Source organism: Notechis scutatus, chromosome 3 (genome assembly GCF_049901735.1).
Source record: "Notechis scutatus isolate UNSWTSFEM ecotype Mainland chromosome 3, rNotScu1.2, whole genome shotgun sequence".
Lineage (NCBI taxonomy): Eukaryota > Metazoa > Chordata > Lepidosauria > Squamata > Elapidae > Notechis > Notechis scutatus.
Window position 1 is genome coordinate 34,387,287 of NC_142011.1, and position 24,157 is coordinate 34,411,443.

At 37.2% G+C, this 24,157-nt stretch overlaps 1 protein-coding gene across 2 annotated transcripts in view; it reads right to left on the reverse strand.

Moving 5' to 3' along the window:
- Window positions 1-299: 299 nt before the first annotated feature.
- Window positions 300-24,157, reverse strand: part of MYH7B (myosin heavy chain 7B) — a 49,388-nt gene continuing 25,530 nt past the window's right edge. For both annotated transcript variants that reach the window (XM_087959452.1, XM_087959453.1), the window contains 25 exons: window positions 23,914-23,990; window positions 21,232-21,319; window positions 20,690-20,807; window positions 18,315-18,438; window positions 17,707-17,843; window positions 17,102-17,357; window positions 16,294-16,536; window positions 15,699-15,875; window positions 15,340-15,485; window positions 13,979-14,069; window positions 11,503-11,892; window positions 10,316-10,442; window positions 9,306-9,424; window positions 7,818-8,014; window positions 7,220-7,569; window positions 5,927-6,051; window positions 4,891-5,006; window positions 4,244-4,436; window positions 3,520-3,723; window positions 3,287-3,412; window positions 2,779-2,949; window positions 2,355-2,459; window positions 1,283-1,378; window positions 903-1,037; window positions 300-434 (listed from right to left, as the gene is read on the reverse strand). In XM_087959452.1, coding sequence (XP_087815578.1) covers window positions 423-434; window positions 903-1,037; window positions 1,283-1,378; window positions 2,355-2,459; window positions 2,779-2,949; window positions 3,287-3,412; window positions 3,520-3,723; window positions 4,244-4,436; window positions 4,891-5,006; window positions 5,927-6,051; window positions 7,220-7,569; window positions 7,818-8,014; window positions 9,306-9,424; window positions 10,316-10,442; window positions 11,503-11,892; window positions 13,979-14,069; window positions 15,340-15,485; window positions 15,699-15,875; window positions 16,294-16,536; window positions 17,102-17,357; window positions 17,707-17,843; window positions 18,315-18,438; window positions 20,690-20,807; window positions 21,232-21,319; window positions 23,914-23,990 — 3,923 coding nt within the window. In that variant the 3' untranslated portion in view covers window positions 300-422. The remainder of the gene's footprint in view (window positions 435-902; window positions 1,038-1,282; window positions 1,379-2,354; window positions 2,460-2,778; window positions 2,950-3,286; window positions 3,413-3,519; window positions 3,724-4,243; window positions 4,437-4,890; window positions 5,007-5,926; window positions 6,052-7,219; window positions 7,570-7,817; window positions 8,015-9,305; window positions 9,425-10,315; window positions 10,443-11,502; window positions 11,893-13,978; window positions 14,070-15,339; window positions 15,486-15,698; window positions 15,876-16,293; window positions 16,537-17,101; window positions 17,358-17,706; window positions 17,844-18,314; window positions 18,439-20,689; window positions 20,808-21,231; window positions 21,320-23,913; window positions 23,991-24,157) is intronic.

The window sequence follows — 24,157 nt, forward strand, 5'->3', positions numbered from 1 at the left end:
GGTCTCCGAGACTGTTGAATGTTCATCATTGATTGTAGCAAGGGAGTTGTGTTGGGCTGTGATAGCCAAATTCTGAAAGTCTGGTTACACTGGAGATTAATTTTTTTATGGACGTCATAAAATGCTTCATTTTAGGGTTAGGGTTATACTTATTTCTTAAATAATGTTAGTCTCAAAAGATGCTGCAGGACTCTTTCCACATTTGAGGTTTGTCTGTAAATAAGATGTAACACAAAATTTCCATTTACAAAAACAGGAAGACATTCTACAGTTGAATATTCTCAAAAGAAGTTACACACTTTCTGTCATGAGCATTAGACTTTATTTATTCAATACAGAAACAGAAATGACTGTTGCAGCCATTACATAGACATACTCATTCCATAGACATATTCATCGAAGAGATGTTATACTGGAGTTTCTTATTCTTCATACTGTTAACAATAATAAAAAAAAGGTTACTATCAAATTTGATTGCTACAGATAGCTTCTCAGAGCCCCATCTCCCTCTTTCATGAAAAGTGTTTTCTGTTGTTTTGTGCCTTGGATTTTCCACATCAGAATACAATGGTGTTTATAATTATTGTATTCTGATTACACATTACATTGTTGAAAGCTCAAACCCAGTCTGTGATACATTATGTTTTCATGCGTCAAGACAAAGAATTATTTTTGTCTAAGCAAGCAAAAACAGAGAACACATTAATCTTTCTCATGCCCTATGTCTCAGCCATCTTTCCTATCTATTCCCTGAGTTATACATCGATTACAGCTGAGTAGCCTTTAGTGAAGCCAATGAAATAACGTCACATGGAGAGCTAATGTGTATTCCCCAACAGTTTATCCATTAAGGAATTAGACTGATAATTACCACGCTTTACCTCAGGCAATATTGTTCTCGCCTTCAGAGTAACTTCCCTAGTGCGAGAACGCAGCTTGTTCACTTGTGTCTCTGCAGTATCTGCTCGTTCCTCAGCATCATCAAGCTCATGTTGCACTTTGCGGTACTTGACCAGGTTGGAGTTGGCTTGTTGCTCCTATGAATAGAAGATGGAATTTGAAGTAGCGGAACGAGATATGAGAAAGATTCTTGGCTGCACTGAATGCCGGGAATTATGGCAAACAATGTTCTAGACACACAAAATGTTTGGCACATTTTCAATGGTAGTAGGGAAACTAATGCCTCTATAATTCAGAGAGAGAAGGTGTAAATCCAAGCGAGTTGGTCTAGCATTCTGATGCCTTTTAAAATGCTGGAATCCCTATGCAGATTCATACTTACTGCCTCCTCAAACTGACGCTTGTAGCTCTTGACTTTGCTCTGCAACTTGTCAATCAATTCCTGCATTCGTGCCAGGTTCTTCCGGTCCTCTTCAGTCTGAAATGATATTTAAATGAAATGATAAGATATTTGGTTTATCCCATATATGTTACTACTACCACATGACTATAAAAGTGTGAGTTTTCTGATAAACTTGATTTAGTGGACCCCGGTTTTTTTAAGCAGATTTCCAAAATAATACATTTTTTTTCAATTTCAACTCCACCCCCTCTCATCCATCAAATTGAGGTTTTGTTTTATTGCAAATGATGTAATTTACATCGGTTATGTATTTACATAAATAAATTTATTCGAATGATGTACATTTGGATTTAACATAACAAATTTAACAAGTAGTTGGATTTAATAGATATACCCTCCCTCTAATTGAGCAGCTAAACTGAGATTCTACTCATATTCCTTAGAAGAAACTTCTGAAGTGTTCTTTCACTTGTTGGAAATATGTCATCCCCCTTCCTGATTTATTATAGATACATAGGTGCCATTTTGAGCAAAGTGTTCAAATTTGATTTCTATCATTTGATTCCTATTTCCTGAGCTTTTCTTTAATTGATAGAAATGTACTAGAGAAGGTGACATGGGAAAATTTCAGTTTGATTTGGGGATACAATAAGAGAATTTTGTGAAAGATCTCTAGCCGAAATCTTGGTTTCTTGTACTATTTATTCAAACTTAGGTGTTTTGGTCAATAGCCTTAAAGGAGAATTTGTCTTGTTTGCTGTGTAAACCAATTGATAATCATGTAGCCAAAGTGATGATATGATGCCCATCACTTTTGTCTATGGAATAAAATCACAAATCCAAATTAGAAGACAATAGTTCTTGCTCTCACTCCAAATGAAACAATCTTGGTGTTTGCTATCTTCTGAAGAATTACTGCTAAAATGGTGAGACAATCTGCAGGCAAAAAGGGAAATTTCACTTTTGTATAATGAATGTTTTTGTTGGTTTCACCCTATGTGTTAATGAAAATGGATCTGAGGATTCACCATGAAGATTGTGAAACTTGTACCTGATAAGTCAGTTCTTTGACTCTTCGCTCGTACTTGCGAATGCCCTTCTGACTCTCTGCATTCTTCTTCTGCTCTAAGTCCAAGTCACCTTCTAGTTCTCGTACCTGAATAAGACCAAACAGTACAATGAAGTTCTTTTGTCTTCTTACTTGGCTCAGAAAACAAAGAACTATATTGTTTGTAATGCCTCACAAAGCACCGGAAAGCTCCATAGGATATTAATGGAATACAACATGATGGATTATTGCCTCTGCAGCAGCAGAGCCTAAGATTTTATTTAACTTTAAATGGTTTCAGATCTCACCGAATCCAAACTTTTAATAACCCATCATGTCTAGCTTTATTGGGAACGCTGGCCACATAATCCTCAAGAAATTAGATTCTTGCCAGAAAAAAAAAATAGATATTCTCTAAAATACTAACTCTGGCTTCCAGTTTCTGAATCTGCTTCTTGCCCCCTTTAAGGGCAATCTGCTCGGCTTCATCCAGCCTCATTTGTAGGTCTTTGATGGTCTGTTCCATATTTTTTTTCATCCGTTCCAGATGGGCACTTGTATCTTGCTCTTTCTTCAGTTCCTCTGCCATCATGGCTGCCTGATAGGGACAACAGCCAAAACATGTATGTAGCATTCAAACTAGCTACTGCGACTGATTATGAAAATTACAGTTAACTTATCTGGAGGGCACTAGCTTGAGACAAGCTGGCTTACAAGGTCAGTAGTATCTGATCCTGCTGCCAGGTATTCCCCCATCAACAAAAGTTGCTAGATGCTACTCAAATACCCATTTTCATGGAGTATTTGCTATTAAGCTCCATAGAAGAGAATTGTGGGAAACACTGGGGAAGGAAACTGCCACATCATTAAAGACCTATGTGAAAAATCAGTTTAGCCCTTACAATATCCCCACCCCTGCTCTTTAGGCCCCTTACATCAGTGATGGCTTTTTTAGCCTTTTCTTCAGCATTTCGACATTCTTGCACTGCCTCTTCCACTTCAGTGCTCAGCTGTGAGATGTCTGTCTCCATCTTCTTTTTCTGATTAATTAGGCTTGTGTTCTGGTTGGGAAGAGAACAGTAAACCATGAAAATGCTCCCACTTTTGCTTCCTATCTCAAACTGATTTCAATAGTTCTTCCTGCTTGAAATTACATTCTCCAGCTCACCTGGGTGTGCAACAGATTGACTCTTTCTGTTGCCTCTATAAGCTCCTGTTCAGCCAATTTCCTTCCACGTTCGGCCTGTTCCAAGGATGCCCGCAGCTCTTCCACTTCAGCCAGCAATAGGTTGTTTCGCCTCTCCAAGGCACCTGCCTGCTCCTTCAGATCATCGTTATAGCGTAGAGTGTCATCCAGTTCAATCTGCAAATCCTGGGGATCGTATCAAGGGAAGTCAGTTTTAACACAAGAAAAAAATAAACGTTCTGCACTAAACCACTAAAGATGTCAAACAATGATTCCCAATAGTGAACACAAAGAAAGATGGTGAGCAGCGTATGGGCCATATGAAGATTTCCAGACACCAGAGTGTCCCAAAATCACACTACCTCATGACAAACTCCTGACCTTCTATTGCACTTAGCTTCTTGGGACTAAAATAACATTCTTAACAGTGCATTAAGTTCCTAGCTAATAAATCCAGTCTGAGGGGAGCAACTAATTCCCCATAGGGGGGGAAATGCTAACAGTTTTAGCTCTATCCCACAGTGGTTATCACTGCACAATGCTTTGCATTTTCTGCAGCCCCTAAAGACAGAAAAATAATAACACATGATACTTCCAAATAAAACTGCCACCTTTTAATATAAGGTGATAATCATTGAGAAGATTGGGAAAGAGAGCCCCAGCTGGCTGATAGACTACATTTACTTGAGAAATTATTAAGACAGACCTTCAATTGGGATTGGAGCTGCCGCACCAGTTTCTGAGACTCAGCAGCCTGGCGATTGGCATGACTCAGCTGGATCTCCATCTCATTGAGATCGCCTTCCATTTTCTTTCGTAACCTGACAGCCTCATTTCTGGCTTTGGCTTCAGCATCCAATGAGGCCTGCATAGAATCCATGGCTCTCTGATGATTACGCCTGGAAGAAAAAAGGAAAGGGTTTTAGTATGCGGCACTTAATTCATTAGCCCAAGTGGAACAGTGGCCTAGAGGTGGAGCTCTCGCCTCACAATCAGGTGGCTGTGAGTTCGATCCTAGGTAGAGGCAGATATCTCTCTCTCTGGGCACAATGAAAATATATCTGCTGAACAAAACTCCACATTGGTGACAGGAAGGGCATCTGGCCAGTAAACACTCAGCTCCATTCAGTTGCCCAGGCTCCACCTAGCAAGGGATTATGGAGTCGTTAAAAGAAGATGATGACTTAATTCATTAGACCAGTCACACTGAACCATCAATGTGGCCTTGCTTTTTCAACAGTGCCTCTGAGAGTAGATTTCCTCACTTGTCATGAAAATCTCAGAAGAGGATAATACCACTACAATTCATCCCATAATGTATATAACAGATTCTCCAATGTGTCATATTTCTACCTTAAATTTTCAAACTCTTCATCTTTCTCCGCCAGTTTCCTATCAACATCAGCTTTGATCTGGGACAGCTCCAGCTGGATACGCAGGGTCTTGCTCTCCTCATGTTCCAGGGCTCCCTTAAATCACAGAAATATAAATAGTGATAAAGTTCACTTCCCTTCAATGTGCTAAATCCTGATTGTGGATTACTATCAACATTTCTGATCATTGTCCTCCTTTTTAATTTTTTTTCCTATTGTTTAAAGAGATCAATTCTCATAATGACTTCCATTGACAAAGCTGTGGTTGTGATTGATGAAAATTAAATTAAAATTAAAGTTCAAACAACTGTACACCATATTACTTATTTGTGGATTAGACAAACATCTTTATAATATCCAATAGTTCTTAGGCATTAGGAGATCTTTGTGGAAAATCTGGAAATACATTTTTCAGAGCTCTAGATGCCATGTCAGATCCAGATAAATGGCCTGCTCCTACTGTAATTTTATTTATTGGGTTTTAAATACTGCATCAAAGACACATGGAGCAAGTAGCAAAAGGCAACAGCCAGATTGGGACAAACAAGAAGAGGGTTTGTTACAGGTCCTATTGGATAATTGCTCTACTTAAACCATTATCTTTTTTTAAAAATCATGATTTGCTGAACAAACTGGTTCATGTAAAAGCAAGCCACTTATTCTTCATTATGTTTATACCAAGCAAATATACTCTTTCATAGTTCCGCCAATTCTACTCCATCTTTACCTCATGTTACACTATTCCCTTCACATCCAATTCTTTGCCACCTCCATTGTACTTGGGAAGTGATTTGGATACTACTCATATTGCTCGGTATACAGATCACATTTAAATATTTATTGACTATGGCACAACAAGCTGGTTCACATACTGTGTTAAATCATAATCCACAGTTTACAGATAGCTGCACTGAATACATTCAATATGTTAAATCCAAACCAAGTAAAGCATAATGCCTGCTGACATGTCAAGTTTAAATAATAACAAGGCTTACCACAATAATTCAAGAGCTTACCTCAGCTTCCTCTAAGGCTGCTTGGATGTCGTTCTTTTCAGTCTCCAAACCTTTCTTCAGTTTCTCAAGTTCATGGATGGTTTTTCCACTCATACTAATTTGATCAGTTAGGTCCATTATCTCCTCTGAAAAGACCAAGGCAGATATTATACATTTATTTTTAGACTGGAAACCTGGGTAACTCCCACCTATTGTTTGCATTCTCTACTATATTCAAAATCAAATTTAACTTCTAGCCTATAAGGTTCAGAGCGATCAGAGCAATCTCATGTCATTAGGGGTAATAGAAGGTTTTGATCACATTATACTCCATTCACTGGTTTATAGAATGTTATCATTCATTCCTACCTGTATTTGTACATTTTGTATTAATAGAGTCACTTAAACAATCACCAAACTAGTATATCTAAGTGTTTTTTCTTTCCTTAATAATTATTAATGTCTAGGAAAAGGCAGTCAAAAGTCACATCAAAGAATAAGCAAAATACTTATTCTAAAACTCTGAATATTAGGTTTATTTGCTGGATTGGTCTTATATGGTTGGTTGAATGTAAGATTTTCATGCACACACAACTTGCTCAAAGGGCTGCAAAGCATTTCTCCTTTTATTTAAAGTCCTATGAATTATACCCATCTAGAGATGGCAACTGTTCCAAGGTGACATGGTTATCTGGGAACAGAACATCAGTCTCACATTATCCAATGTGTTATGGAGCTACAATATTGATCTCAGACTTACACATTTTTAAAAATACTGGCCAATCAATTCTCTACTCATTTTCTGATTAACTGGTTGGGATAGATTATTTATCTACTTATTTATTTAATGGGCCACCCACCTGCAACCTCTCCCAATCCCATCTTTGCAGCCTTCCCCCTGAAATTTTACCACAGAAATATGACTAGAACCTTTCGAATTGCAAAAGGACAATTTCCCACTATTTTTCAGATAACAAATATCCTCAAAATCACCTCAAAAAAGAGCTATCTTTGTTTTAAACCTTTTTCTGCCTGCTTGTATAAAAGCCAATTCATACAGTCAAGCAATAAACAACTTCGAACTGAATGTATAACAATCAACAATCTGAGCCACCCTGAATTAGGTATGGATTGTCTTATTTTATTGTCTTATTTTACAAAAAGGCACAGAAGAAGCATATTAGAAAACTGATTTATTTCTTTTACTGTTTCCATTTTCTGGCCTTGTCCTATATTTCTGCTTCTGCCTTAAGGATAATTTTTAAAAAGTTTTACTGTGCCATTTAAAAGTGATACAGCCTTGTTGATTGATACCTTGCAGATTCTTGTTCTCACGCTTGAGCGTCTCTAGATTATCCAGGGACTCTTCGTAGGCATTCTTGAGCTTGAAAAGTTCTGTGCTCAGGCTACGGGACTCTTTCTGAGAAGATTCCAGCTCTGCTTGCGTTTCCTCATATTTCTGTTTCCACTCAGCAATGATCCTGTCAAAACCACGTTGTTTCTTGTCCAAAGCAGCAGCAGCTGAGTTAGCTCTCTCCAGGTCAATGGACAGATCCTCTATTTCAGTCTGAAGACGATGCTTGGTTTTCTCCAGAGAGGAACACTTGGCATGGGCTGATTCCACGGCCTCCTCTGCCTCTTGTAGACGGGTGGCCAGCTTCTTCCTGAAATTTGCCAATCATCCTGATTAGACAGGGAAGGTATAGGTGCATGCACTGGAGGCAAAGTTTCAGAAGCCCTACTGCTTCCATTGCATGGTGTCCTGGAACAACAAGTCCTAATATGGGATTTCCCCCTGCTTTCACTACAAAAATGTTAATGGGCATCGCTGTGATACCAAAGTGCTTCCCTCCATCATAGAATTTTGAGTCTGAGAATATATTTAGTGTGAATGACTGTTACAGGAACTCACTTGGCTTCCTCTAATTCCTCTGTCCTCTGGATGGCATCTGTTTCATATTTGGTCCTCCACTGGGCCACTTCAGCATTGGCCTTGGACAAAGAGCGCTGGAGCTCCCCTTTGGCTTCCACCTCCTCTTCATACTGCTCCCTCAGAAGGTCACAGTCATGGCGGGATGCTTGCAAAGCATGAGCCAAAGCATTCTTGGACTGGAAAGTTGAAAATTGTTGGGATCAAAATAAAATCAATCCTTTATCAAGCAGTTAATACTTCCAACTCTCTCCATGCTAAATAAAATGGGATTTGATATGTTCCCATAGATGCATATACTGACAAGGTGACTGTATATATATAATGTATATATGTTTTCTGAGGTTCTCGCGGGTATTTGTATGTGGATCTTTGGTTATTCGGGTTTTCTCCTGCATAAGATTGGAAGTATCTAGGCAACGTTTCCCACCTGAACAGAACACACCTCCAGCCAATCAGAACACGGCCAACCCCCCAACCAATCAGAACACAGCCAAACCCCCAACCAATGAGAACACACCCCCACCCAATCAGAACACAGCCAAGCCCCCACCCAATCAAGTCACACCCCCACTAGCAGTTAAAAGGAAGAAGCAGCTGCAAGCTCACATCACTCTGAGAAGCACAGAGCCGAAGACACAAGCCTGAAGATGATGAATGAGACTTCATCGAAACGTTGCCTAGATACTTCCAATCTTACGTGGGAGAAAACCCGAATAACCAAAGATCCATAATATATATATATATATATATATATATATATATATATATATATATATATATATATATGTATGTATGTATGTATGTATGTATGTATTATGTATGTATGTATGTATATGTATATGTATATGTATATGTATATGTATATGTATATGTATATGTATATGTATATGTATATGTATATGATGTATATATATACATTCCAGAAAATCTCCACTCCACACCCATCTCCCAAAACATGACTCTGGGAAGCATACAATTTAAAAAACACTATAAGTTTTAAACTCTTGAGGTTTTTTCCTTCCACATTTTCAGATCAATGAAAATTTGACTATTCTTATCTTGGCTTTGAGATGAGAAGGCATTTGTCCAATGTTTATAGAGTCATTTTGTCTCATCAAGAATTGCTTATTCTTGCTTACTCACTAACATCATTTGAATGATATCAGCAAAGGAGAAAAATAAGTGCATATGTGGTAAGCAATCGGAACCTATAGTGTCTTAATTTTGGCTATGCAAAACAATTTTTAAAATGACAAGGCAAGATTGCAAATCTTCCTAAAATTGTGCAATAGAATAGAATAGAATAACAGAGTTGGAAGGGACCTTGGAGGTCTTCTAGTCCAACCCCCTGCTTAGGCAGGAAACCCTACACCACTTCAGACAAATGGTTAACCAACATCAGTCTGAATCCAGGAAAATCAGCTGCTCATTACCACAGACCTAACCTCTATATCTTTAAATAATCACCTTGGTCTCTTCTTCTAGCTGCCTTTTGATTTCCTCAATGGTTTGGGTAAAGGAAGTTTTGCCCCGACTCAGCTGGTTTATAAGAGATTCTTTCTCTTCAAGGAGCCGACTAAGTTCACCTGGTTTTGTAAAAAAGAACATATACATATCACGGTCAAATTTGTTCATTATCAAATCATAACGCATAGTTTTCAGTTGCTTTGGTATCAAAAATAGACACAGTAAATTTCAGGACTGGTCCTGACTTCCAATAGATATTCTGTGAGTTCAATAAAAAAACTTAAAGTTGTATCATTTCAAGAAAGTGAAACTAGTTAATATGGAACCAAAGCTATTCTTAGATTGTACGTGGTTCTTGGTTACTCTGCCGTGTTTGCTGTTATCATCCTGGACTTTATGAGTATGCCATCAGATCAGTTAATAACTCATCTTTTCTTAGCTAATCATTAAGAAATGTTAATAAAACAATTATAGCAAATGTGGATAATTTATATGCCCACCCGGAGGTTCAATGAAATACAGTAGTTTTCATATTAACCATGCTGGCTAAGACGGCCGTCTTCTTTTATACAACTTTCTCCCCTAAGCACCTCCACCATACACGCTGTTCAAATTCAATACACAGAAATTTCTCTGCAACGACTGCTAATCATAGATTCACGAAACATCAACATTCCTATATCTTTGATAATTTCAAAAGGTAGCAGGTAGATTTGATAATTTCAAAAGGTTGACATTTCCTCTTCTACCCATTTCTAGAATTGCACAAATCCCCTGTTTTGTTTGTCTGTTTGTTTTTTGTACCAAATCACATTTCCTCAATGTTCTACAGCAGCTTTCGTTCTTCATATGTCATAATACTGTATATCAATGATCAATGCTATGTTTCTAGATTGATTTCACCTTGGGGAAACCCATTACAGGAGCTATTCAAAGGTAAAAACTGCTCTGATAGATTTGACAGCTTAGTCTTTTCTCAGGATCTATACAGTGTTTGTGTAACAACATACCACTTTCAGTCTGCAGTCTCCCACGCTGGGTGCTCACTTCAGCCAGCTGACGCTGGAGCTCATCCACTTTTGATTTGGCTTCACTTAGCTGATCTTCATATGTCCGGCAGAGTTTCTCAGCATTTGCCTGTAACAGAAAGAAAAGATTTGGATATATCCTGGAATTCTCTAAGAATTAAATAAGCAAGGTCTGCTGGGGTTTTATTTTTTATATCCATTAAGTCTAGATTAAGAATTCTACTCCATGGTTCAGACTTTAGTGTTATATTCATATGGCAAGTTTGTTAGCTTCCTGACTGAATGCACAACTGGAATACATGAGGCATCCTAAGAAGAGTTAGCTACTGCTTTTCTTCTATCAGTCATTCAGAGTCCTGATCAGTGAAGAAACTACTGGAATGAAGTGAAGATAAGTCATTCAGAAAGTGGGAAGAACAGTTATTGAAATATAGTATCTGATTTCTGCATTAGACAAATCTGATCTCTATTTCCAAACTGAGGGAAGACTGTCATCTTTTTTATAATAACAATTCTTTATTAGGAAAAAATAAGTTTTGTTATTTGTATAATTAATGACAATTGGTGTTTTTAAAAAACAAAAAGGTTTATTTCTAGTTTTGTAACATTTAGTCTGCTTATGTTAGCCCTAAGATTGCCTAAAAATATGTTGAGCCAAAATCTGTTTTCAGTCTGTATTCTGAGATTTTTTAACTATTATGACACTTTTTTACCAGGTCTACTGAGGTTTTTTTATAGCTTTTAAGTCTAGAAACTTGATAAGATGAGAAGACATATTTTCTCAATACTTTGTCTTTTGCATCAAATATATGCTTTTTAACATTTCAAAAGTACCTATACAGTATATTAGAATTATATATGTCTTCAGTTCCAAAGAGACTGTGTCAACTGTCATGGTTGGCTGGGGAATTTGGAGTGTTGAAATCCACATAGGTTTGTTTGAAAAAGTTTGCCAACTTTGAAAATGACTGGTCTAAGCAGAAAAGCAAGATCTAGCATAATGCAAAGGGTTGACACGAAGGCCAAAATAGCAACTGTGGGAGGAATAAACCCTTCATCATACTGATAATTCTAATATGAGACATTTGCCACACAATAACTCTCCCCTGCTCCCCATTAATACACAAACAATAAGTTTTAATAGAATTCCACATGATTCAACCATTCACCTTGTTCCTTGTGAGGTATTCAAGGTTGGAAGCTAGATCATCCACTTCCATCTTTAATTCACTTTTCTCCTTTTCTAGCTTTTGCTTGACCCGCTGCAAGTTGTCAATCTGCTCCCCCAGTTCAGCCGCTGAGTCTGCATGCTTCTTGCGCAGGGTGGCAGCAGTTGACTCATGCTGCAAGGTGGCTTCTTCCAGGTCCCTGCGTAACTTCAAGAACTCTGCTTCACGTTTCTTGTTCAGCTCTATTTGGCAGGCTGTGGCACCACCTGCCTCTTCAAGCCGCTCACTCAGCTCTTCCAGCTCATGAGCTACTTCAGCTCTTTGCTTCTCCACTTTGGCTCTGGCAGCTCGTTCTGCCTCAAGTTCCTCTTCCAGCTCCTCAATTCGAGCCTGTAAGGAGATAACAAAGTTATTTATTTATTTACTTATTTGTTTATTTATTGAATTTATATTGCCGCCTATTTGCCCATGGCGACTCGGGGCAACTTACAGATTGTAAAGCCATATTTAAAATAAAAAAACAATAAAAACTAACAAAAAGGATCAAATAAATTAATAAAATACAATGGAACAAAATCTGGAGAAAAAATAAATAAAAAATAATCAACTGCCATCCCCCACCCCGACAACAGCAGATCACACGAGCCATTTGATGGGCTCCATCCTGCTCTGGGTTCCCTAGGCCCACTGGAAGAACCAGGTCTTCAGTGCTTTCCAGAAGAGTATTAGAGAGGGGGTCATTCTAATCTCTGGGGGAATGATGTTCCCGAGAGAAGGAGCCACCACGGAGAAGGCCCTTCTTCTGGGTCCCACCAGGTGTATCTCTTTCAGGGATGGGACCCACAGCATTCCCTGCCTCCTCGCTCTAATGGGTCAGGAAGATGTGACCAGCAAGAGACATTCCCTCAGATAACCTGGTCCCAAGCCATGAAGGGCTTTAAAGGTGACAACCAGCACCTTGAATTGCACCTGGAAGTGAATTGGCAACCAATGCAAGCTCCCGCAGAAGAGGTGAAACATGTGCACACCGGGGTCTGCACAAAACCATGTGGGCCGCTGCATTTTGCACCAACTGGAGCTTCTGGACATTCTTCAAGGGCAGCCCCATATGTAAAACATGTTGCAATAATCAAGACGGGAAGTGACAGGAACTACCAGAAAAATCTGTCCTGTTTCTGCCAGCATTGCTTATGCCTTTCCTACCTGGACTTTCACCAACAATATTTAGAGTATACTGCAGCAGGCTACTTAAAAATCCTCCTTAGCTACATGGAATGTTTACCCATTTTAACTTTCGCCATAAATAATACGCTGGGGGAATACTTCAACTTTTCTTTCAATTGTATTATTTTGTTCCAATGAAAGCCACGTTACCCTGTTACTATTGCTACTGTAATCCCATTTTCATTGCTCTCTTAATGTCTCTTTTTATTCATGACAATATTACAAAGGAAGGGAATCCTCCAGGTGTTGTCGAACTGCAACTTTCTGAACCTCTCACCATTTGCTACAATGGCTGTGGCTCTTGCAAACTAAAACGAAACCAGATAGGAAGAGTCATTTGTTCAATGAATTTTTGATGTCATTCGTACAATGAAGGATTGCTCAAGGTAACTAAGATATAGAGTCTCATTACGATCTGTATGTCCCAAATCTAGAGGAAAATTATATTTTGTTTCCCTTCTTCATGATCCCAGATTCTGAAGTTCATTGGTGCTAGTAGGTACTGATAGAAAAGAGTACAGTAGAATCTCTGGTCACGACCAAATTCATTCCATAACTTTGGTTGCAATCTGATTTGGTTGTGACCCAAACCTAATTTTGGAAATTTGGGCTTACAAAAAAAATGGTGCAGAAGAGGAAATCGGCTGTGGAAAAAAAAATGTGAATTTTTTTGATCGGAACCCAATGTGGTCATGGTCAGAAGCATTCGTGGCCGGAGGTTCTACTGTATTTGTAGTTCAAGGTTGAAAGAGAGTCAGAGAGTCCTTGGTGCTCTCTGAGCTTGTTGTTTTCTTGCAGATATTTATTACCAAATAGGTAAAATCATCAGTGCACAAGCACCAAGGACTCTTCTGCCCTAGGAAGTCTTTCACATGGAAAAGTGGCTTCAGGATTTTGCAGCTCCTCTTATAACAATTGATCAGATTATTGGAATATAATCAGACAAATGGATTTAACATAAAAGCATTAAATTAGGAACAGAGGAAGGTTCTCATAATTTATTTTATTTCTCTTTTGTATGGAGTAAGGTTGAGGGATTGTTTCCTTCTTTAGGACCAACAGCTGACTGGGGAAGATAAACAGTCCTTTTCTCATTGTTTTCAGTGTTGCAAGATCAGCAAAAGAATAAAAACTATCTTCAGACTGCTTTTGAGGGACTGGGAATAGAAATTATGGTACTATGGACAACCCTTGAAGTAGCCCAACTACGATGGTCTGTCTGCGGCCTCCATTTAAACCTATATACATTTACCTGGAGTTCTTTAATTTTTTTCTGCAACTGAATTCCAAGAAGCTGTTCATCTTCAATTCGTGAATTTAACTGGTTCGTTTCAAAGTCTTTTCTATGGAAAAATAAATAAATGTAACTCGTGCATCTTATACTCATGATGTTTGATTCTTTAACTAATTGGATTATCTGTGAAGTTCTTATTGCTCTTTTGCAAACAACCACGCTCAGAGAGCAACAAGGGTTGGGTTAGGGTTTATTTACTCACTCCACAGTTTAACCCTGAGCTACACGTAGCCTCAAATAAATAAATAAATAAATAAATAAATAAATAAATAAAGTAATCATTCACTTTAAGATCTGGGGCAAAGAGGAAGATTGTTTGCCTCTTGCTTCTGTTTTTCTTGAAGGCAAAATTAGCATGCTAAATAGCTGCACTACAAAACCTTTCAGCTTATGTTTTCTCTATTCTTCTAACCTGTCTGAATGAAACTTTTAATTGAAAATGGGAAAATCACAACAAGCAAGAGAGGTAAGTCTTAATTAACGATAAGTATTTAAGTTTCTCTGAAATCAGTAGTGCATATAACATTATCTTTTGGCTATTGTCCCAAACTGAATATTTCTCATGCAAGCAACATTTTCATAGTTTCTTTTGTTAACAACTGAATTATTACTTATACCAAACTGAAATATCTTAGGGTGGAGATGTACTCCAGCTCTTGTTAATGTTCTTCCTAAGAAATAGTGATGAAACAGACATCTTTGCAGCTGCTTGTTTTCTAAATCATATGAATCTTTATGAGCTTGTCAATCAATTTAAAATATACATTCTTTTTCTTTTCATGTGCATTTGAACAATGTCTCATATTCAAGAACTATCTTCTCAAGATGGCTTTAGGCAATGCAGTAGAAGAATAATTCTTTCTAGTATGTTAGTATTGCTCCAAAGTTCTAAGATGGAATAAGAGTGTTTAAAATATTAACAATAGATAGTAGTACTTGATTCATAATATCTTTTGCCATTAGATTAATGTAAAGAAAGCATTAAAGTAAATGGTAAAGTAAAAGTAAAGCGAATATTATATAGAGAACATTATTTAGAGAGCCAGTTTGGTCTAGGGACTAGGCTAGAAAGCAGGAGGCTGTCAGCTCAAGTCTTAGCTTAGCCATGAAAGCCAACTGTTGGCTTTGAGCCAGTCAGTCTCTTTTAATCAAACCCCTCTCACAGGATTGTTGTGGGGAAAATAGAAGGAGGAAAGTGTGTTGTATATATTTGTCGCTATGAGATATAAATAAATAAATCAAAATAAAACAGCACAGTACGCATAATGTATTTGGTTGTCTAAATATCTATTTAGCATTCTGAGAAACTGCATGCTTACTTTTTGAGTTTCTCCTCAAGTTGCTGTTTATCATTCTCCAGATCCATCACAGATTCTTGTGTTAGTTTTAAATCACCTTCTAGCTTACGCTTTGCTCTTTCCAGGTCCATCCGTATCTTCTTTTCTTGCTCTAAAGCACTCTCCAGCTAGAAAGCACAAAAACCATAAAATAGTAGGAAAAATTGGCACATTATTGAAAAATTGACATAGGTATCAAAAATGCTCCAGGGGTTCCTAAAAAAGGACATGGGGTTGAGTCTAGTTATAATACTACAGGTTGTCCACCCATGATATATTACATAATAAGATTAGACATGAGTTCTTCCATTATGATGGTCCATTGTCATGTATTAACTCACATCATCCACTTGCTGTTCTAGCTTGACTTTAGCCTTAGTTAGAGTGTTGACTTTGTCCTCCTCAGCTTGAAGGTCATCCAAAGCTTGTTGGTGGGCCTCCTGTAGTGCCTTTTTCTCCTTGGTTAACTTAGCAATGACCTCATCCAAAGCAGCCATTTCTTCAACCAGGTTTTTCACCTAGGATATGATTGGATAGCTTAGAGGGATATATTCATAACATGGCAGAATGAAAATCTAAACGAAAGCTAACCATATTAGTTCCAGATTTTGTTCAGTGGCGGGTTTTATAATCAACAGAGAATGTGTGTAATTATGTCTCAACCTTCCCAATAATCTACACCAAAAATGCATTATTTCTGCTATTTGAGATTAAAGAAAAATGTACTTTCTCTTGCTGGTTATATGCTTCTGAATCCTATGAAGAACTGAAATAGCTTGGTGCTCGTCAGAGATTTATCTGAGCTGTAAATCAATCTCTATAGTTAGATGCAGTAAAGAGTTTCAACTGCTACAGCTAAATATACATTTCTTTGCAGTATGTAAGCAATCAAGACTGTGTATGCCTTTATTGTTATTTTTTTCCTGTTTTGCTCACCTTGTTTTCTGTGGCATGCTTCTCCTTCTCCACTTTGGCCAGGGTGATCTCCAGGTCATCAATGTCTTTCTTCAGTTCAGCACACTCATCCTCCAGTTTTCGTTTTTTAGCAGTCAGCTCAGCATTCATTTCCTCTTCATCCTCCAGACGCTCCACCAGTTCTTTCACTTTGGCTTCTAGCTGAATTTTGGTCTTAATCAAGAGATCACACCTGTCCTCTGCATCAGCCAAATTATCTTGCTCCTATGAAGAACATCCAGAGCAGCACTTTACCACTCTAACAGTTGTCCATAAAACCTCAAAATTGTACATAGATGTATGAAAATGAATGTTAAAAACTACAATAGGTTGCTGTCATTTATGGACATTTAAAAAGTGACTCTCATTTCATTTGAGTGTCTTCATTTTTCCCTCTGGAACAAAACTCTGGCCCATTCATTTGTGAAAGTTTAATCTTAGGTACAGAGTTAGAAATGTTTGTAGACATATATTCTTAGTTCTACCACTGAATATGAAGTGATCTTATAGCTTTAGAACAGGGGTGTCATATTGGTGGCCCGCAGGCCAGATGCATCACATGAAGGCCACGCCCACCCCAGCTTCACAAAGGGAAAAAACGTCACGATATGTTTACGTGACAGCAACGTGACAACATGAGTTTGACACCTGTGCTTTAGAACATCTATTAAGTATGTAAAGGAATATCTGTCTATAAATGTTCACAGTCATATTCAATCTGAGCTTCCACGTAGAACATGCATTCAATGCCTAAGCTCATCTGGAATGCTTAACTACATAAGTTACTCACTGCTTGGAGCTGTAGAGACAAATCATTCTTTTCCTGGATTATGCCGACTTGTTTCTCTTCCAGTTCCTTCCGTTTAGCTTCTGACTTTTCCAGAGCGTCCTTCAGTTTCTGAAGTTCCTCTTTGAGGTTAGCTAGGTCCTTCTCAGTCTGAGCTGACTTGAGGAGAGGTTTGATCTTAAAGAAGAGTTTCATCCAAGACCAGTTTTTCACAGCATTAAAAGCACGGATGTTCCACTGGATGGTGTAGAGTGCCTCTCTGTGAGGAATTAGCAAAACATATTGAAAATGGAAAGCTATGGGATCAGAGGAAGTTCATCTATGCCTCTATCTAAACTTATGAAGAAACTGAAGATTCTGAGAGGAAAATAGAGAGAGAGAGAAATTTAAAATTCTGGGCTGTAACTTATATGTTGATTTTTAAAAGATTTTTAAAGTTTCTTCTTCTTAAAAGCAAAATATTGATAGGAGTGTTTTTGAAATTAACAAGTATAGTAAAGAGAAAGGTACCTCCTTCAAAAAGGTGTCTTGCTAATCAATAAAATGTATAATATACCAATGGATAACATGAAGCAAAAGTGTCTGCAAAGGTAATTTTGTTGTTATACCTTCTGGTGATGATTAACTTATATTCAATTCGCATGAGGCGCCCACGCATCCATGCCTGAAGGAGGGTGATAATCTTAGCCAGCCGTTCATCTCTCATCTCTTCCAGTAGACCCAGCAAACCAGCTTTGAAAAATACCTGAAATTAAGGAAGATTTCTAATATATTAAAGATGTTGATTTTGAATAATATATTTCAACAATTCTGAAGAATAATTCTCTTGTGCTAATTGTTTGCATTTAATTTCTGAGCAATTAATGAATCATAGTTAGAAGATATACTAGGCTTCATTCACCATAAGCTACTTTGAGATTCTAAAATAATCCTATTCAGAAACAAAATATTTTTGTCTAAATTTTATATTATTATATTATATTTTCTTGTGCTCTAATTTATTTTTTGCTTATATATTTGCAGTTCAGCTTTCTTCTTTACAGTAGATACTGAATACAAGGTGTAGGAAGCTAACACTCAAGAAAGAAAACTGTATTATATACAAGGAAGAATATGAATCTTAGCTTAGACATAGATATTGTGTTCATCCTTAGCATTTTTCTCTTATGGTCAAATCAAGTCATTCATTCATAAATGTTACTTGCACAGCAAATACCTTGGTATGTCCAAACTTATACTGGGTGTGGTCAATGTCCAAGGAAAGCAGCAGTTTTTCTGTGGCCTTCCTGCTATCTACAAATTTATCATCAGGTATTGCAGCTGGGTTCAAGATACGATAACTAGAAGGAGGTAAGATTAACAGTTGAAGAAATAGATGTTTAGAATCATTAGTACTTCTTCATGCAAGCTGCTTAGATTCTAAAACAATTTACTTGTTAAAGAAAGGTCTGGGAAACCATGATTTTATTGGAGTGAAGAATTAAATAATACATTAAATAATGGGGATTATTATACCTTATATGTAGTTGATAGCTCACTATGATTTTTATAGATTACTAATCTTAAATATTTGTTTAGGTTGTTGTTCATGAAGCTGAATTTGCTTGTTTAATACAATATAAACTTCTCCACATTTTTAAAAAGTACCAAGGGATGTCTGCATGACTGTCGTCAAAAAAGTTAAGATGGCAGTAAAGATGATACAATCAAAGCTCCACATATTTTTTTTATACTTTGCACATAAAACACATTTAAAAAGAGGCAGAGTTTCATTTGTACCATACCAGTTGCCATTTTGATGTTTTTTAACATTCCTCATGGACATCTCTGAAAATATAATACTCTCTGTACAATTATTGTATAGAGTATATGACTCCATATGAAGGCTGCAGGTTGTCCACAAGTAACACAATGGGCTAAATAAGCTGCCATTCACTGGGCACCTTCCAGAAATGGCTAGAAATCATCTATTTGGAATGTTGTAATCCAGGAAGTTGAACTGGATAGGCTCCAATGACTCTACTGCTTCTATTAAATCAGAGCGCGCCAAAGTTTCTGGCTTTGCAGACCAGCAAGTGAGGGGGGGAGAGAGGATGGTTTTGTGTGAGTGGCTGGCAAGCGTGTGCATGCACAGTTCCATTAGCACAAGCGTTGTGCAGGTGCACCCACCACTCATGCAAATCGCACTTGTGTACACGTGCTTGTCCACAGCTCACACAAGTGGGGATGCACATGCACGAGCGTGCTTGTCTGACGTTTCCGTAGGCTGGTTGCAAACATCTCATGCCCTACAGAATAAAATTCTTAATCTGAATATATATGTGTACGTGTGTGTGTGTGTGTATATATAATTATAGTCTTAATGGTATGAAATTTTAAATGTCCATATTCAGTATTTCCTTCATAAAAATATTTGTATACAAAGGAAAAATATCTAAGAATTTACTTTGATCTTATAATTACAATGGAGATCCTACGTTAAGTAAAACTCCTTAACTATATGAAAAACCAAAACTCATGAATTTCAAGCATTAATTTCTCAGCCAATGCTATTTTTGATACATGAGATTGTTCGGTTTCATCACTAGCAATTTTTAGGCTAACAATAAACAATAAATGAATTGTTAATTTACATCATTATATATACCTTCAGAAAATGAATAAAGTTGCACTAGAAATAAACACCAAATTATTTTTTCTAACTCTCAGAAACTATAAAACCAGCTGGAGTAACTAAATGGGCATTACTGCCAGAAATAGCATTATATATAAAGTTTACTCTACTCTATCTAGCATTAAAGGATTGCCATTTAAGGAGTTTTGATGATTTCCCGTAATATGTATGATAGTTCTAATCTGACATTAATTCATTTAACTTTAATTAGCCAAACCAAACCATAGTGCTCAGACAATTGGACTATTTACTCTTCCTTCTTTTCAGAGAATTCTGGGAAATGCAGTTTTGTTGTTAACAGTTAGACCCTATTTATTCTGGGGTCCTGGCAATAAAACAAGAATAAAAGAAAAATGAATGCGTACTATTTGTTTATTTTGTGTAGTCTTACCCAATGGAATTGACCCGTACCACTCATGCCAGCAGAGGAGGCATGCTATGGATCCTGGCAGACCTATCATTCTGGCTGGTGGGGTTCAGGAGGACGGACTTCTTTGCTATTGCTCCTGCCCTCCCGGAATATCTTGGGCCCCAATGTGAGGTTTGTCCCAACCCTCCTAACTTTTTGTAAGGGCCTAAAGACATGGCCCAGTGGAAGAACAGCACAATGGAGGTGGTTGGTTGAGTAATAACAGTTCCCACCTTCCCCCAACTCCATCCCCTTCTTCCCTTGGTTTTAATGTTTGATTTTAACTTTTTATGTTTTAGCTATATCTAATTGCAAACCACCCAGAGTTATCCTATGGTAAGATGGGCAGCCAATAAATTTCATAAATAAATAAATAAATAGTATGATACTTTCAGAAATTCCGGCTTTATTCCAATGGCTAGTTTCCACAGCTTTACTGCCTACTTAATGTTCCTAGCAGGAGAGAAATGCTAGTATCTTTACATAAGAAAGAAGAGGGACTGCTTACCGCTGCTTGAAGTCAGCATAGAGGATCCTATTTGGAAACCCTTTCCTACAGATGCGAATGCCCTCAAGGACACCATTACACCGCAGCTGATGCATCACCAGGAAAGGGTCCATGGCTCCTGCACAGTTTAAAAAGAAAAGGTGTCTTCAGCAATAACAATTTTTCCCCCAAACAAAAGAACTTAAACCTAAATAAGGTCATAAAATGGAGGGGAAATACATGAAATACTGTCCAATTAAACAGTCATGGTTATCAAAAACAAAGAAATGGAAGAACAAAAAGGTGAGAAAAGAAATTAATACCTTATTAATTTTACCTTAATATTAATAATTTCACTGACTGAAAGTACAGTTATCTAGATATAAGTTTCAAAATGGTTAAGATGCCAGCCTCACTCAATATTTTTAAACAACTTAATGTCACTTTTTGTGTTGTGTATAACATAGAAGTCAGTGCTAGAAAAATTACAGGGTCTTATACGTGGACCTTCCCCCAGGCATTTCATCACATCTGTTTTATGTAATCTTTTTGACATTCTGTACCTGGAGTCTTTGTTTCATTAGGGATAATGCAACGGACAAAATGAGGCTGGGTAGCACGCAAATTGGTCATCAGTTTGTTCAGGTTTTCCTGTAAGGCAGACATATAAAGTTAAATAGCTTCATTTGCTCTCATTCCATTTCTAAGTCAAATTTTAACATGTATTACTCCTGCCATGAATCTGTCATGAACCAACTATCTTTTAGCACTTAGAAGGTACAAGTAAAGTCAGCATTTGCATGATGACATCATCCTGCCTATATTGTCATTTTGGCTTCATTGCAGTTTTCTGTGGACATTGATGGACACAAAAATAATTGGTAATTATGGGAAGAATCTGGCTTCTTTTTTGTTTGTATTGTCCCTAAAATGGACATATGCACAAAAAGGCACATAGATATAGCATGATTATTATGATCATGTCTGGATTATTACTGACGCTATCTACAGATGTCTTGGAAAATAACTTACTTATCCCACTCACTTTATATGTGACAAAGGTGCCACTGCAGATTCAATCAGATGAAAATTTTATTATGCAATGCTCTTGCCAAGTTGACAGAGATACATAAATGTTCAGATAATTATGTCTCCCACAGCAAACTTATTCATATTTGGCTATCTAAAGTAGAAACTTTTACTTTCCTGTAATTTGTTCAAGATAACATATGCAGCTGTACTTTCTAAATATCTCTCTTTTACAGGATGAGTAACAAGACATATATACATATAGAATACATATCATGCTACTCATTTTGTAAAAGAGAAAGTACACACACGTACACATATGCATACCCATATACATACATACATATATACACAGATGTATATATGTATGTATGTATATGGGTATGCATATGTATATGTATATAGTACATATACATACATACATGCTATTATTCAGTTCAAACAAGATAGCTAATAATGATTAAAATAGAAACAAAATTTATTCAGAAAATGTAACATAAACTTAAAATCAATCATCTGGAGGATAACTGATTAAAAAAACTAGAGAAAGAAATATATCTTTATAACTTGTCTACATAAAAAATTAGGGGCCAAATACAGATTCCAAGAATGGGCACCCAATAGCTGGAAGCTATGCAGGAAAAAGCCCTTTTCCACATCATAAATTTGTGAGCTTTTGACAGTGGGGGCATCTGCGCAGGCTCAAAATGGAATATGAGGTCTTTCAGATAGTTAGGTCTTCAGGTGTTTGAGATCTTCAAATTAAAATTAATTTCTTAAAGTAATAAAGAACTTCTACAGATTTTTCAGTATAGTACAAGGCATCATGTGATCCATGTACTTTGCACAGTGTTATATTCTGCACCAACTGGTGTTTCCAGATACTTAGTTGCATATAGATCATATTGGATTAGTTAACATAATAGGTACAAAAAATATGGGTAACTATTACCGAATCTTAGTGCTCAGAAAAAGTTGCTGTTCATGCATTAGATGTAATTGTGTCAACTTTTTAAAATTTCGGTACCACCTACAAATCCAGAGACAGTTGAAGATGACAAAGCCATCTCTTTAATGTGGAGCTGAGAGTAAGGTTTGCTGTAGGCACAAGGCTAGAAACCAGGAGAGTGTGAGTTCTACTCCTGCCTTAGGCACAAAGCAAGCTGGGTGACCTTAGCTTAGTTACTTTCTATCAGTCCCAGGCAAGAGGCAAGCCACTTTTGTAAAACCTTGTTTAAAAAAAAAAGCTGCAAAGACTTGTCCAGGCAGTTTCTGAGAATTGGACATGATTGATTGGAAGAAAAATGTGGACCTGCTCATTTCACCCCAAACCAAACCAGCTGAATCTCAATCTCTGAGTCCAGTTTCCCACTTAAATTTATCTCATTATCTCTTATCCAGCTCTTTATTGAATATAGACAACATTCAAGAATATCGATTGTTTCCTTGGAGTGGAATAGTAAAGAACAGTAATGTGTTATCGGCATGATTCTATTGTATTAGTATTTATGCTTTAAACCCCATGATCTCAATAACTTTCTCTTCTAAGTTCTGAAACCTTGGCTCTCAGTCAAATGGACTTCACAGAGATGAATGCAATTCATTGGTTCAATTAGAATTAGATCTAGCTAATTCTCTCCCAAGGCAGAAAAGTCAGGGGAGGGGGTGTAGTTGCTCCAAGCACTGAAAAATCCACATTTGTTTCCTTCTTCCCAAAGGTTTTCCTTCCTGCGGTCAATAGTGAGGAGAGAAATAGCACAGACTTAAAGTGATGTTTATGTAATAAATTATCTAAACATCACTGCAAGTCTTAACTGCCTCTCCCTCAGCAACGGAGAAGCAGCCAGGAACCATGTAGAACAAAGACACCACTGGAGCAGAAATAAGCATTTCCCTATCATAGAGGGAATTGGTTTTCTTTCAAGCATTCTTCCAATTCAATTTGAATGTGAAATGAAGATGTTCACCAAGAATTGATAACACGGGGACAATCACTGATGTGAATTCCCTCGTATCCTTTTTGCCAAGAAAGGTGAAGACTGGACCATTTGGGGAGAAGAACCAAGCTTTAAGGTGTCTGCCTGGGGTTCAAATTTAGAGCTGGTGACTTTTAGAATGTTATCTGGAAGAACTGTCCAACATACATATTAACTGAATCAAGTACAATTCTGTAGAGTTTAACCAGTGATTTTTGTTCCAAAGTATCAAGTGCTTACCTTGTGCATTGAAGACACAGTTTGGAATGAAGCTGCCTTCTTACGTTTTTCTTTGACACCTGCCTTGTGGGGCTCATCTATCAAATAAAATTTCAGTATATTACTTTAGTGGAATTAATTTAGTTTGGATACTCATTTAGTTTTTAACAACTGGGAGACTAACTCTAGTGCCTGAGTTTCTAAACAATTAATATTTTAAGTCTACTTAGTAATTCAGCCTAGCTGGTTTCTTTATGAGAGACTG